The 14,344-nt window shown below is 49.0% G+C and overlaps 1 protein-coding gene across 1 annotated transcript; it reads left to right on the top strand.

The window, feature by feature from the left end:
* Positions 1–3,292: 3,292 nt before the first annotated feature.
* PIM1 (Pim-1 proto-oncogene, serine/threonine kinase) lies at positions 3,293–8,543 on the top strand. Its single transcript, XM_052648799.1, has 6 exons — positions 3,293–3,732; positions 3,852–3,958; positions 4,069–4,119; positions 4,218–4,584; positions 6,168–6,344; positions 6,989–8,543. Exons 1-6 carry the CDS (start codon positions 3,651–3,653, stop codon positions 7,144–7,146), a joined length of 942 nt encoding a protein of 313 aa, XP_052504759.1. The 5' UTR covers positions 3,293–3,650; the 3' UTR covers positions 7,147–8,543.
* The last annotated feature ends 5,801 nt before the right edge of the window (positions 8,544–14,344 follow it).

The following is a 14,344-nucleotide window of genomic DNA, read 5'->3' as shown; positions in this document are numbered from 1 at the left end:
AGATAGTGAATAGGCCTCCCTTTCAAACCTCTTCTAAACTTTGATTACAGAAATTGCTGAAGTCATTCTTTTGACAATACCTTGATTAAATCCATATCAGGTAGAATATGGAAACCACCTAACGATTAATTTGGCTATTGTTCAAACAAACATAAACCAATTCTCCCCTTTCCTGAGAATTGTTAGCATAATTATGGCCTTCATCTTTCCAAAAGCACTTGTCATTTAATTATTAGTGTGATTTTTCTGATTCTTTGTTAGAATCTTTGAGACGTCACAGGTTATGCTTGTTTTTATTATTACAACTACAGGTTGATGAATCAAAACATCAAATTCTCTACCTTTGAAGAGTAACTTTTAATGCAAAATATACTTGAATGTTTAATAACCATCTTTAAAAGCGGTTTTAAGTAAATAAAAGCTCTTTTCCAAGCAAGGTCCATGTTTTATAACTTCCAGCTGTGAAGTACCCATCATATGAAGCAGACATGTTAGATGTTAATCACTTTAGCTAAAGCTAATTAAAGAGTAAGCCCTACAAAGATCTAGAGAAAGTGAATTTGATTGAATGTATACAACTAGTTTGAATCATATTCTCTCCCAAGATGATTAAAATCTAACTAGCTAGTATGTTATCTTTGAAACTTCCAAGGTGCAAGACCATCCCCAAATTCTTCCTTTTCATCATCGTTATAATCATAATCAGCATCATTGCCATCATAGCTAATATTTATTGGAAGTTTACTTCATGCCAGTCTACGAGCTTTATATGTAGAATTTCATTTGCTCCTTACAACAGTCCTATGAGGGAGGTGTCATTATCTCCATTCAGAGTCTAAAGCAATTTGAGGAAAGATCAAGCTGATGAAAGGTTAAGCAACTTCATGAATGTCATATTAAGTAGTAGGTGCCAGATCCCAGATCTGAAAGCAGGCTAACCCAGTTTAAAGATTGTTCCTAACCTTTATTTTTACTTTGCCTAAGCCCACTTAATTCACTTAAATTTGGTATAAAATGACTTTAATCATGAACCTTTTGTTGGGACCCATTTTGATTTTTCCCTTCATCAATGAATATTGGAAAATGTATTCATTCAAGGAATAGGAAGACAAGGTATAAATAACTGAAAAGTTAATAGATTAAAAAAAAAAAAACCCAAAACCAAGAAACAAATACATGATTAAGTGGCATAGACAGTTTGCCTAGCAATCTGGAGTGGAACTATTTAAATTGTGTCCTGAAGTCTGGAAAGACTTTAAATGAAAGTGTAGAGGGGGCATTCTCAGAACAATTTGACTACCTCTACAAAGGCAGAAAGTCCAGCTCTACAAAGGCTAGACAAGTGGGAACAAGTGAGAATAGTCCAGTAGGGCTTATGAGAGGAAAGGAAGAGGGGACGGAGGTGGGGGTCACATACATTGATTGATACTTGATGTCTTACTCAGTACAAAGAACAGTTTTAGAGCCCAACATGAGGAAAATTTTGGATAGTCAGGAGTTGAATTTGTGTTGTTTTATCTCTTCTTCTCTTAGCTGTTGTATGACCCTGTGTCATTTTGTTTATGTTTCATTTTCCTATCTGTAAAAAAGGAATAATTCTTGTTCCCTTGGGCTTTTTCCTAGTCATCGAAAATGAATGAGTTAGGCCACAGTATACAAAAGGAAAATATGTAATATTTCATAAGATAATAAAAGTTGTGAAATATCTGAGCATCTTTATATAACAGCATTGTAGAAAACTTTTAATGAAACATTTAAATTCATTAATGAGTGCAGCTATACAGATCCTCAGACCTCATTTTTTAAGTGGCAGAAACTTGAAAAAAAAATTAAAAGAGGATGTAGTTAGCTTTCAATTACTTAGGAGGACCCGACAACTCAATTTACGGATTACAAAGAATTTTAATTTACTCATTTCACACGTTGTTATCAACTCTACAAGAAGTTTAAAAGGACAAAGGATGAAAGTCGAATTGGTCAGTTTCCGTGTTATTTCCAAGGGGGCATGGAGCGGGGGTGAGGGGGGAATTTCCTTTGAGTCAAGACTGGGGGCAGCCAATAATTGCTAATATTGCCTGACTGGTAATAACAGGCTGATGAGAAGGTGAATACAACGTGAAAACTCTGATTACATCTAGCGCGCCTTCCCACCCTCGCTTTTAGATGAGGCATTTTCTTCTCTCTCCCGCCCTCACAGAAGGGGCTGAGACAGCATCTGGCATCACAATACTAACATTTGTTTCGTGATTTCCTCTTTACTGGGCACTCTGACACACATCACTTCTTCGGCATCAGGATTCACTGGAACCTTTCAGCATTTTTTAAAACATAAAAATCTGCCAGGGGATCTGGGGGCCGATCTTTTCACCGGCTGTGACAATCGCGATCTGGACCCCTCCCCCGAGCGAGCGGAGCTCTCCGGGTTTTATTCCAGGCCTGTGACACCTCCGAGAAGCCGCCGTTGTGACTCATATCTTGCAGATCCTGCGCCCCCAACATCCAAACCCCAGAGAATCCAGCCCGATCCCACAGCGCGTGGTCAACCGCCCAAGCCGACTTGGAGGTCTCGCGTCTGAGTCAGACATAAAGACCACCCTCGTCGGCATCCTCCCCCTGCCCCCCCCACACAGTCGCTCACACCCCGGCGCGCCGGCCGCCGGGCCTCGGGGCCTGACACACCAACGGCTGTCTTCTCTGCGCAACTTGTTATGCTCCAGCTCTTAGCCCTTGACCCAAAAACCCCGAGAAATGGAGAGCCGCAGAGCCGGCCTCGGGCGGCCTTTGAAGGCTTTGTTATTGTTTGGGTTTGAATCGATACGCCCCTCCCCATCCTTCCTCCCTCGCGGCTCAACACCCGGCTCCCGCCTCCCCGCACACCCCAGCGCCCCTCCCCCTCCATTTTGGCGCCTTTTCCTTCCCGCCACGTCGTGGCGGCGTAGAGACCATTCTGACCGCGAGAGCCGGGGCGGGGCGTGGGCGGGGCGCGCGCCGCGTTATGCAGATGAGCCGGCCTCTGGTTGGCTGGAGGCGCGCCGGCGGGGGCGGGGGCGGGGGCGGGGCGCGGCCACGGAGGGCGAGCGGGGAGGGGGGGTGCGGAGGGGAGTCGCCCTGTCCCGCCGCTCCCCCACCCCCTCTCCTCCCTCCGCCGGCCCGGCCGCCCGGCTTCCCCCGCCTAGGCCTCCCGGAGAGGCCCCGCCCCCTCCCCGCCCGCCCGCGCGCCCCCTCCCCGCCGGCGCGCTCCGCCCCTTTTACTCCTGGCGGCAGGGCGAGCCGGGCGTCTGCTGCAGCGGCCGCGGTGGCGGAGGAGGCCGGAGAGGACTTGGCGGCGGCGGCGGTGGCGGGACCGGCAACAGCAGCAGCAGCAGCTACAGCTACACACTCCCTGTGCCGCAGCGCTGCCACACCAGCCCCTCGAGCCGCCCACCCTGCCGCCCGCGGCGCTGCCTGACCCTGCCGGCGTGTCCGTCAGCCGCCAGCGCCCCCAGTCGTCCGCCGACTCGCCCTCGGCCTTCCGCGCCAGCCGCAGCCGCAGCCGCAACGCCACCCGCAGCCTCAGCCCCGGCCTTAGGCACAGCCGCCGGCGCAGCCCTAGCCCCTACTGCAGTAGCTCCTCGAGACACAGCCTCTGCGCCGACACCCTGGAGGTGGGGATGCTCTTGTCCAAAATCAACTCGCTTGCCCACCTGCGCGCCGCGCCCTGCAGCGACCTGCACGCCACCAAGCTGGCGCCGGGTAAGTGCCTCTCTCCCACCAACCCTGGATGGAGGTGGGGGGCGGCTGGACCTCGAGGGTGGAAGCTGGGGGGCTCGCGGGCCGTCACTGAGTCTCCTGGGACTCTCCCTTTCCTATAGGCAAGGAGAAGGAGCCCCTGGAGTCGCAGTACCAGGTGGGCCCGCTCCTGGGCAGCGGCGGCTTCGGCTCGGTGTACTCAGGCATTCGTGTCGCCGACAACTTGCCGGTGAGTGGGCGCCCGGCTTGCGAGGAGGGCGCGCCGGCCGGGGGCACGCCGGTGTGTTTGCCCCCCGGCGAGGGAATCTCTAACAGAGACTCTATGGGGGGGCTTTCCAGGTGGCCATCAAGCACGTGGAGAAGGACCGGATTTCCGACTGGGGAGAGCTGGTGAGTATCCTGGAGGGAGCGACCCCCCGGGATGGGTGGAGTGGGGCACCCTGTGACCCGCCCCCGCCCTAACTGCAGCCCCCCTCGCCCCTCTGCAGCCTAATGGCACCCGAGTGCCCATGGAAGTGGTTCTGCTGAAGAAGGTGAGCTCGGGCTTCTCCGGCGTCATTAGGCTCCTGGACTGGTTCGAGAGGCCCGACAGTTTCGTCCTGATCCTGGAGAGGCCGGAGCCAGTGCAAGACCTCTTCGACTTTATCACGGAAAGAGGGGCCCTGCAGGAGGAGCTGGCCCGCAGCTTCTTCTGGCAGGTGCTGGAGGCGGTGCGGCACTGCCACGACTGCGGGGTGCTTCACCGCGACATCAAGGACGAGAACATCCTTATCGACCTCAATCGCGGCGAGCTCAAGCTCATCGACTTCGGGTCGGGGGCGCTGCTCAAGGACACCGTCTACACGGACTTCGATGGTGAGTCAGGCCTGAGGGGGAGCTCCCCGGGAGGGGAACTGCCCAGGTGACTCGGCCTGGCCTGGAGGCCTCGGCAGGCTTCCCTCCCCGGCCCTTTGTAAAGGTCATCGGGCCGCCTGGCTCGATGCTAGCAGGGGTGGGGCGAAGGAGGGCTTCCCAGGGTAGGAAAGCTGGGAATTTCGAGCCAGCTAAACCTGTAATGTCTCTGGCATGATTTTATTTTTTAAGTGAAATTCAGTGGGTTCCAAGCTTTCCCCATGAATAAGAGGTTGTGGGCAACCGGCCGTAGCCCAGATTTCTGAAGTCTGACCCAGTTTCCCCGCCGGTAGAAGGATGAGAGGGAGGGGACAGGGGGAGGAGAGAGCGGGAGAGATGAAAATTGATTGCCGGTTTTGTCATTTTTGTTTTGATTTATAAGGGAGTTTTCGGTTGAGGTAGTTTTTAGAGCTGCAGTGTGTGTGTGTGTGTGTGTGTGTGTATTTTCCCCTCCCCTTTGATCTAGGGACGAATAAGGAAGAGAAGAGTAGTTTTACTAAATAATTCATTTTGTTGATTCTTGTTATTATTTTATCTTGGTGGTGATGTGGAGTGAGGGAGTCGGGAATGAATGTTGTGAAATAGGATCTCTTGCTGGTTTGAAAATTAGTTGGGTGTCTCCACAGAGAGGATGAAAACCTATCCTAGGGAGGGGCTTGGAGCGGGTTCTTTCAGAAAAGATGGAATGGAGAGCTCGGAGATCAAAGCAGAGGAGGGTGGGTCATCATCTGAGCGGCTTAACCTAACAAACGACAGCCTTTCAAAACTTGTGACTGGGGCTTGTGGTTTGTGTTTATTTGCCCTTGGAGGACGCTGGGTTGGGCTGTATTTTTTTTTGTATTTAACAGTTAATGGCTGGCCGGGTCCTCCCATGTTTTTTCCTTCCAGTCTTTGCTGCCCCCTGGTGAGCGCCAGCGGGATGACCCCACATTTTTTTTTTTTTTTACAACTCAAAGTTTGTAAACAGGAATCACGTGGTCTGAAGCCAGCCCAGCAGTGCTACCTCTCCCTTGGATGGAGGAAGGGGTGTGCGGGTGTCTGCCCTTGCATTCAGAGGGTGGAGAGGAAGGCCTCTTAAAGGGCACCCTGACTTAGGATATTGTGCAAGTGTCCTTGCCTGGATCATATCTGAGGTGGCACTCTGACCTGCTCCTGGGCGAGGACCTCTAATGCAATTTAAGGATAGTCTGTGGGGATACCTCCCTTGATTATGCATGTGTTCATCTCCTCCTCCAGTTGTGGGTGGTCCTACCACATCCAAGTCTGGTGCTTGGATTTGTGGCTGGCCCTGTTTGTTTCTTGGAGCTGTTTGTTTATGGTCTGGGCTGATAGAGAAGTCGGTAATGCTTTGGGTTGGAGAGTTGCCATAAGCTGCTCAACCACTCCTGTTAGCCCTAGGGAGGGGGGGATTGGAGTTCACTCAGCTGCTGACAGAAGTAGGGTGGTGCCTTTTTAATTTTTTTTAAGTTACTCAGCATACTTCTCAGTTGCTGTGAGTTTTATTTTTGCTAAAAGCATGTTTTCCTTCCTATTCCCTTGACTCACAGGGACCCGAGTGTATAGCCCTCCAGAGTGGATCCGCTACCATCGCTACCATGGCAGGTCGGCAGCCGTCTGGTCTCTGGGGATCCTGCTGTATGACATGGTGTGCGGAGATATTCCCTTTGAGCACGATGAGGAGATCGTCAGGGGCCAAGTTTTCTTCAGGCAGCGGGTCTCCTCAGGTAACTTCTGGGAAGCCCCTTATTGAGGAGAGGCTGGAATCACGAGGCTGATAGTCCCTGACGAGCTTGCAGAGCTTTACTCCCCAGGAGAGGCTGTGACCCTTGGTTTAGCAGGATTCTTGGCCAGTGATCATGCTTGAGAGCCAGTCTGCAGGAATCAAATGATGTGCATTTGTGGGTGCTTTCGCAGGGAGGTTAGAGGAAGAGCACCCGTGAGAATATTAGGAAGAAAAAGACCATTTAGTATCACTGGAAGATTTTTTTCGTTTGTTTTCGAGTACCCCAAAATCCTGATCCCTTAACTCCTGGCTGTTTTGCCCGGGAGTAAGAAGTTGAGGGCTCCCTTGTCATCAGCCTTCCTATTTCTGGTGAGTGGGCGTCGTGGGAAAGGTCTTGAAGTTTGAAAACCACAGGTTTAAGAGGCGAGCTGTTTTTTTTGTTTTTTTTTTTTTTTTTAGCTGAAAGCAAACTGGAGGCTCTAGATGTTAGTTAATACCTTCTCATTGAAGAAGCAGCCTTCTAGAAAGGGCCTGGTCTCTCGGTTGGATACCTGACCTGTGGGCCCCTGGGAAGCAATGTGGGAAGACCTTTACATTGCAAAAGCAAGTCGAGTCATTCATAACCTCTTGTCTTTCTTTCTCCAGAGTGTCAACATCTCATTAGATGGTGCTTGGCCTTGAGACCATCAGATCGGCCAACCTTCGAAGAAATCCAGAACCATCCGTGGATGCAAGACGTCCTCCTGCCCCAGGAAACTGCTGAGATCCATCTCCACAGCCTGTCGCCAGGGCCCAGCAAATAGCTTCTCCCACAGGTTCTTCCCTCCCTGTCAGATGCTCAAAGGAGGGGAAGTGTCTTCAGCTTCCCAAGTACCAGTGACACTTAATCTCCAAGCAGGACAGTGCTTGATACAGGAACAACATTTACAACTCATTCCAGACCCCAGGCTCCTGGAGGCTACCTCCCCAAAGGGAGGAAGAGACTCCACTCCAGGTGTCCTAGGCCTCCACTCCTCCCATAGAAGCTCTCCTTCTCACCAGTGTCCAGCATTGCTGGACTCTGCAAAATCCCAGGGGTGGGCGGTGGTGGGGGGGGGTGGGAGTAGGTCAGGATCCTGCCATGGAACTGTTCCCTTCATCAAGAGTTCTGCTGAAAGCCGTGACGGGTCGGGCGGGCGGGGGGTGGGGCATGGGTTGGGGTGGGTTAGGACTAGCACCATTTTAAGTCCCTGTCACCTCTTCCGACTTTCTGAGTGCCTTCTGTGGGGACTCCGGCTGTGCTGGGAGAAATACTTGAACTTGCCTCTTTTACCTGCTGCTTCTCCAAAAATCTGCCTGGGTTTGGTTCCCTCTCTTTTCTCCCTTCCCCCTTGCCCCCCCCATCCTTCATATGAAAGGTGCCATGGAAGAGGCTACAGGGCCAAACGCTGAGCCACCTGCCCTTTTTCCACCTTTAGTAAAACTCCCAAGTGAACTGGTCTTCCTTTTTGGTTTTTACTTAACTGTTTCTAAGCCAAGACCTCACACACACACACACACACACACACACACACACAAATGCACAAACAATGCAAATCAACAGAAAAACTGTAAATGTGTGTACAGTTGGCATGGTAGTGTACAAAAGGATTGTAGTTGATCTAATTCTTTTTTAATTTTGCCTTTTAAGTTATTTTACCTATTTTGTTTTGGGTTTTTTTTTTTCTTGGAAAGATGATGCGCGTTCTAACCTGGAGGTCAATGTTATGTATTTATTTATTTATTTATTTGGTTCCCTTCCTGCTCCAAGCTTCCACGGCTGCCGCCATAGTTTTCTTTTCTCTCCTTTCCTCCTCTGACTTGGGGACCTTTTGGGGAGGGCTGCGATGCTTGCTCTGTTGGTTTGTAGGGTGACGGGACTCAGGCGGGACAGCTGCCGCGCTCCCTGACTGCTGCAGGGGGCCCCCCTCGCGGGCTTACTCAAGTGGGCGTGGGGTCTGGGGGTGATGGGGGAGGGGTGTTGCTGACTTGTGTATATAGGATAGATATATGAAAAGCAGTTCTGGATGGTGTGCCTTCCGGATCCTCTCTGGGGCTGTGTTCTGAGCAGCATGTAGCCTGCTGGTTTTATCTGAGTGAAATACTGTACAGGGGAATAAAAGAGATCTTATTTTTTTTTTTTATACTTGGCGTTTTTTGAATAAAATACTTTTTGTCTTAAGTTGTGGCTTAAGTGTTATCCATGCAGAGGCATGCTAATGTGCTCTTGGTAAGTGCCAAAATCTATCCTGGGAAGGAAAGGGGGAGTGGTCTGCCTGAATCTGGTTGCTTATCATAGGGCTTCTGGGATATACACTTTTCTGAAATGAATGGCCAAAGAGTAGATGGGCCAATTCTTGTGTGGACAAGATTTGGCTGGAGGGGCCAATGAAATCCCAACCTCTGTTCCCAATGTGAATTATATTAGGGCTGGGCTGAAACAGCACTAGGCAGATTTCATGACAGGCCACTATGGAAGCTCTGTAGCTATGGAAGTTCCGTAGACATGGAACTGTAGAGCATTTGCTGGAAAGTTCCACTGGACGAGGCAGACCTAGATGCCAAAATCTTGCTAAGCTACCAGTTGAGGCTTTTTGTGATTGTCTCTCCCACTAGTAAAACATTTTCAGCATGTGCCCTTGATACATGTTGAGTTTACTGGAATACTATATACTTGTGCTATTTCTAAATTCTGATTCAAGTACCCTTCGCCTCTGGTGTGGGGTTTAGTCATTGACAACAATCAGTAAGCAAGAGTTTTCCTCCAGTAGTTGCTCAGTCATGTCCAACTCTGCGACCCCAAGGACTGTAGCCTGCCAGGCTCCACTGCCTATGGAATTCTCCAGGCAGGGATATTGGAACAAGTGAAGTCGCTCAGTCGTGTCTGACTCTTTGCAACCCCTATCAGGCTCCTCTGTCCATGGGATTTTCCAGGCAAGAGTGCTGGAGTGGATTGCTATTTCCTTCTCCAGGGGACTTTCCCCGCCCAGGAATCGAACCTGGGTCTTCCGCATTGCAGGCAGATGCTTTACCGTGGGAGCCATCAGGGAAGCCCATTCATTTCCAATGTGCTTGACAAAAAGTTTTGTAATGAGATGTGGGTTTGGTCCCTAGGCTGGGAACCTAAGCATGCATGCTTTAAAGCCCCTGCGCTGCAATGAAGACCCAGCACAGCCAAAAAAAGCTTATAATGGGAGTGGCTGAAATGTTAGCTCTGCCATTTTCTTACTGCTTATGCTGGGATAATTAGCATTTTCAGTACAAGGCTTGTTTGCAGGGATCTGTTTGAGCCCCTTGTTCATTATGTGAGAATTTAAATGGTAGAACCCATGAATGCATCTGGGGCATGTGGCCTGACTACCACCTGATATACTGAAAGTACACTGCAGTACCACTCACTGTCAATGTGCGTATCAAGTGTTTGTAAAGTACCGGTTTCTCGTTTCTTTAGAAGCCATCGGTAGCAGACTTCCCCTTGGGTCATCCTGCTCCCTATCGCCGGTGCATACACACACCCTCTGACCACTGGCCCAGATGCTGTCTTGTCAGGTTGAGGGTCCAGGCCACAAATACCGCTACTCATGTCTACCCTTAAGCTTGGACTAGATCCCAAATCCTGGCTCAGCTCCCATGTGGCCATCAGAGAGGAAGGAAGGATTTCTTGATTCTAGGGGCTAATTTTGTCAGTTCCCCTTTTCTCTATGCCCCCTGTTCCCCCCTGCCCCCACCCACACCAAACACATGCAGAAACTCCAATCTCTTGGAGTATGAGGGTTGTATACCTCATCCTTTCCAGTAAAGCTTGGCCTAAAAGTTGCTCCAAACTTCTAACGAAATCAAAGCCCCACCCTTTTTTCCCTTGAAGTTTCTGGCAGTTTCCCCACCCTCTATGGAGACTGCCAGGGATGATGATAGGAGATAGTGTCTCTTTGAAGAAAAGTACAAGAGAGTAGGTGCAAGATATTAGGGGTTGTATAGGAAGGATGAAAGATCAGTCTCTTCAGAGAAGTTTAAAATCTAGTGTGGAGGGGGATCCGGTGTAGCCCCAGGAATATAGAGGGGAGCAATGGTTAAAGCTGACTTGGAAGTCAACCCTGGATATTGATACTACCACTATTTCTTACTGGATGCCTCAGGGCCTTTTTACACCCTCTGAGACTAATCTCTGAATACAGTAGAGATATTCTTTGATTGGATTATTAAAATCCAATTAAATAAAGGGTGTGTGTACATGCAAAGAAATATTACCTCCTGATTAAGAATGCTTCTATAGTTAAAGTACTAAGGAAGTGTGAAAGTATTAGTCAACTACTCTGACTCTTTGTGACCCCCCAAGGACTGGAGCCCACCAGGTTCCACTGTCCATGGAATTCTCCAGGCAAGAATGCCGGAGTGGGTAGCCATTTCCTTCTCCAGGGGATCTTCCCGACCCAGGGATCAAACCCGGGTCTCCCGCATTGCAGACAGATTCTTTACTGTTTGAGCCATCAGGGAAGCCCATTAAGAAGTACATGGTAATAAATTCCCAGTCGGGATGGTGGTTCTTTTCTCTGGGTAGAGATAGGGTGATTGTAACTTGGGGAGAGGGTCTTCAACTGTTTGGGCAGTGCTTTATTTCATAAACCAGATGGTGAAGTAGTATTTGCACTCTTCACGGCTCGCAGGCTCTTAGTTCCCTGACCAGGAATCTAATCTGTGCCCCCTGAAGGAGTCTTGGAGTCTTGACCACTGGGCAACCAGAGAAGTCCCAGCATTATATTTAAAAATTTTTGGTTTGCCTTAAATATTTCATGAGAAAATTTTAAAAGTAATGAGATGTGTGATTATCACAAAGGTGGCAGCAGATGGAGTTATTATTGCCCTTGGCTGGACTTTGAAGAATGAGCCTCAGTTGGTTCACTTGTTAAGCGAGTCACAGAACATACAGGTAAAACAAAAAAAAAATCCAGAGGGGTTAATGTTTTTCCCCCATTAGACCAGGGACGGTGAACCGCAGTTTGCAAGTCTGCCACACTACCTGGTTTCATATGGCCTGTAAGCTAAGACTGGGTTTTACATTTCTGAAGCGCTAAAAAAAAAAAAACTGAATGAGGAATAATATTTCATAACAGGTAAAGATTATGTGAAATTCAATTGTCAGCATTAATGAATAAAGCTCATCCATTTACGAACTGTCTATGACTCCGTTCATGGCAAAATTGAGTTGTTGTGACAAAGACCTTATGGCCTGCAAAGCCAAAAATAATTACTATCTGGCCCTTTACAGAAGAAAGTTTGCAAACTCCTGCCCTAGACAATGGTCTCATTGATTCATCTGCATCCTTCATAACACTTAGCGACAATAGCGAACACTCACTCAGTACTTACTAAGTGCCCAGCACTGTCTTGCGTGTTTTGTACGTCTTAGTCTTACAACAACTTTCCATGAGTGAGATGTTATTATTCATCCCCATTTTGCAGATAGGGAAAACTGAGGTGCAGGCTTCTAAGTATAGTATCAAAAGTCGCATACCTAAGAAGTGGTCACGTTAGAATTTGGACCCAGGTGGTTGATGCTCACTATCACTCTGCTGCTACTTAATAAGTGTTTGTGTGGATTAATCCTCTCGTTTCCTTCACAGCCCAGAATCTGAATGGAAGTCAGGGCAGTTCTTCCCCAGACTCCAGAAAGTTCTGGTTCTATGGAAATATTCGTTATTGGCTCTTGTGAGTTACCCTTCACTTGGGCCTGAGTGGGGAGGAAGAGTTGGAGGCGGTAAAGGGAAGAGAGAGGGGATGGGGCGGGGTGGTGAGGGGGTGGGGCAGGGACGCATTTCTTGTAAATGTTACTCAGCTCCCTCAACTGCTCTGCTGGTTCTTGGAAACCCTTACCACAAAGGACCCATCGAGAACAGTGTTAAAGCAGATATGGCCTCATCCCCCAGTTCATTTCCTGCCCAGCCTTGCGCTAGTAACCCCGATTGCCAAGAACAAGGTTGCAGTGACCCCTCAGCATTGCTGTGGGAGGAAGTACAAAAATAAGCAGAACTAGGGTCAAGCTGAGAGGACAGTCTTTATTTTTATTTACTGTAACAGGACATCCGATGTACAGAATTAGATTAACCTTAATCCTTGGTTCATGATATATTCTCATCATTGGCGCAAGCATGACCTGTTATTAATATTATATTATATTGGGTGCTGCAGTCCATGGGGTCGCAAAGAGTCGGACACGACTGAGCGACTGATCTGAACTGATATTGGGCGGCGAATCCAGCTTGCAGTTCAAGAAGCAGACATTCACAGTGACACTCATCTATCAACACGATCCTTTCTTAGTCCCGTCCTTTCTTCAGCCACATGTAACATGCTGTCTTGAATTTTGTTTACCATTCTTTTACATTTCTTAAATTTTTTTTTTCTTTAAAGAACAGGCATTTTATGTATCTGTTTTATTTTTGGCTCCGCTGGGTCTGCATTGCAGGGTGTGGGCTTTCTCCAGTTTCTGTGAGCGGGGGGGCTACTCTCTAGCTGCTGTGTGTGTGGGCCTCGGTGGTGGCTTCTCTTGTTGCAAAGCACAGGTTCTAGAGCGCATGGGCTTAGTTTCCCCATGGAATGTGGAATGCTCCTGGACCAGGGAATGACCTCAAGTCCCCTGTATCCGTAGGCGGATTCTTAACCACTGAGCCACCAGGGAAGTCTTTAAAAAAAGGTTTTATTTTATAGGCGTGTGCTCCTAAATTATGTAGTATTTCGTTTCTGTTGTTCTTGAATGTTGACTATCAGGCATGTATGTAGTGATCTGCCACCTCCTCTTTTTACTCAATATTGTGTTATAAAGATTCATGGATATTGTAGTGCGTGGTTCATTTTCACTCTGGAATATTCCATCAGATGGACAGGTATTTGGGTTGTGGTCATTGGAGGCCAGTCTTTAGGGCCCCCGTGGGTTAAATCATTTAGGAGCTCAGAACAGACAGCCAAGTGTAGCCTTTGCCCAGTTCTCCCACAAGGGAGAGCCAGGGACCATGGGGCCATTCCAGGTTTATCCACAGAGCACCTACTGTCCCCCAGGTACCATGCTGTAAACACCGAGAACTCCTCCTTTTTCATGCATGGGTGGACCGAAGCAGGTTTTTCTCAGGGTATAACGTGAACGCCAGCTAAAAGGCAAGTGTCGCAGCAAAGCAAAATCTGATGTTGTATGGGTGCCAGAGATCTATGGGTCTGGCAGCTGCTGTTGTAGCTGTTGTGTTCGTGGAGTGGTGTGGTGGGGGGATAATGAGGTGGTGAGGTGTGCGTGTGTGCTCGTGTGTGTGTCTTCGGTGCGTGTGGTGAAGCATGGTGGTGTAGATATGTTCAAATGTGTGTGTTGGTGGGAGTGTACAGAATAGTGTGTGCAGGTGTGGGCACTGGGTATTCGTAGGTGTGTGTTGTACCTTGGTGCATACACACTCGTTCTTGGAGTTATTACCTGCTTCCTCATCTGGACTAAAGAGTCAGATTTCTTCACCCCGTGGCCAGGCTGACTCCTCCTCCTCCCTTTGCCCTGGTTCTCTCTCTCCTCTGCTCCCACCGCCTTCTCTCACCTCTCTTCATCTCTTCTGCTCCATCTCCAACTCAGATCCCTCCTCCCAGAACCACCCACCCAATTCTCTTCCCAGCTCCTCCTCCAGATGGCCAATCCCAATATACCTTGGAGATCTCATCCTTATTTAACCTCCTTGCAATCGTCATAAAACTGTTGGCCGCTCCCCTGATTTCATAACCCCTGGTTTGCCTTGAACTCCTCTGTCGATTAGGGTCCCGTGTCCTCTCCTTCTCCTTGCCCTTTAAACTTGGGTGTTCTTTCCTGTCCTCACCCTGGAGCCCTCTCTGTGTTGGCCAGGATCCTGGCAGGAAACAGACGGCACACTCAGATTGGGTAATGCAGGGCAAGTGTGAAAAAAGAGCTATTTACAAAGGTGTGGGGCAGGTCCTGGGAAACCACACGGGGCAGTCCTG

The sequence above is a fragment of the Budorcas taxicolor genome, chromosome 11 (assembly GCF_023091745.1).
Source record: "Budorcas taxicolor isolate Tak-1 chromosome 11, Takin1.1, whole genome shotgun sequence".
NCBI classification, from domain to species: Eukaryota; Metazoa; Chordata; class Mammalia; order Artiodactyla; family Bovidae; genus Budorcas; species Budorcas taxicolor.
The sequence above is the reverse complement of the archived record's forward strand: the minus strand, read 5'-3'. Positions and strand labels throughout refer to the sequence as shown.

Bases quoted from the DNA above. Each gene is read 5' to 3' on its own strand.
- PIM1 (XM_052648799.1), top strand. From the start codon at position 3,651: ATGCTCTTGTCCAAAATCAACTCGCTTGCCCACCTGCGCGCCGCGCCC. The intron at 3,733-3,851 runs GTAAGTGCCTCT...CCTTTCCTATAG, and splicing joins CGCCACCAAGCTGGCGCCGG to GCAAGGAGAAGGAGCCCCTG. The intron at 3,959-4,068 runs GTGAGTGGGCGC...GGGGCTTTCCAG, and splicing joins GTGTCGCCGACAACTTGCCG to GTGGCCATCAAGCACGTGGA.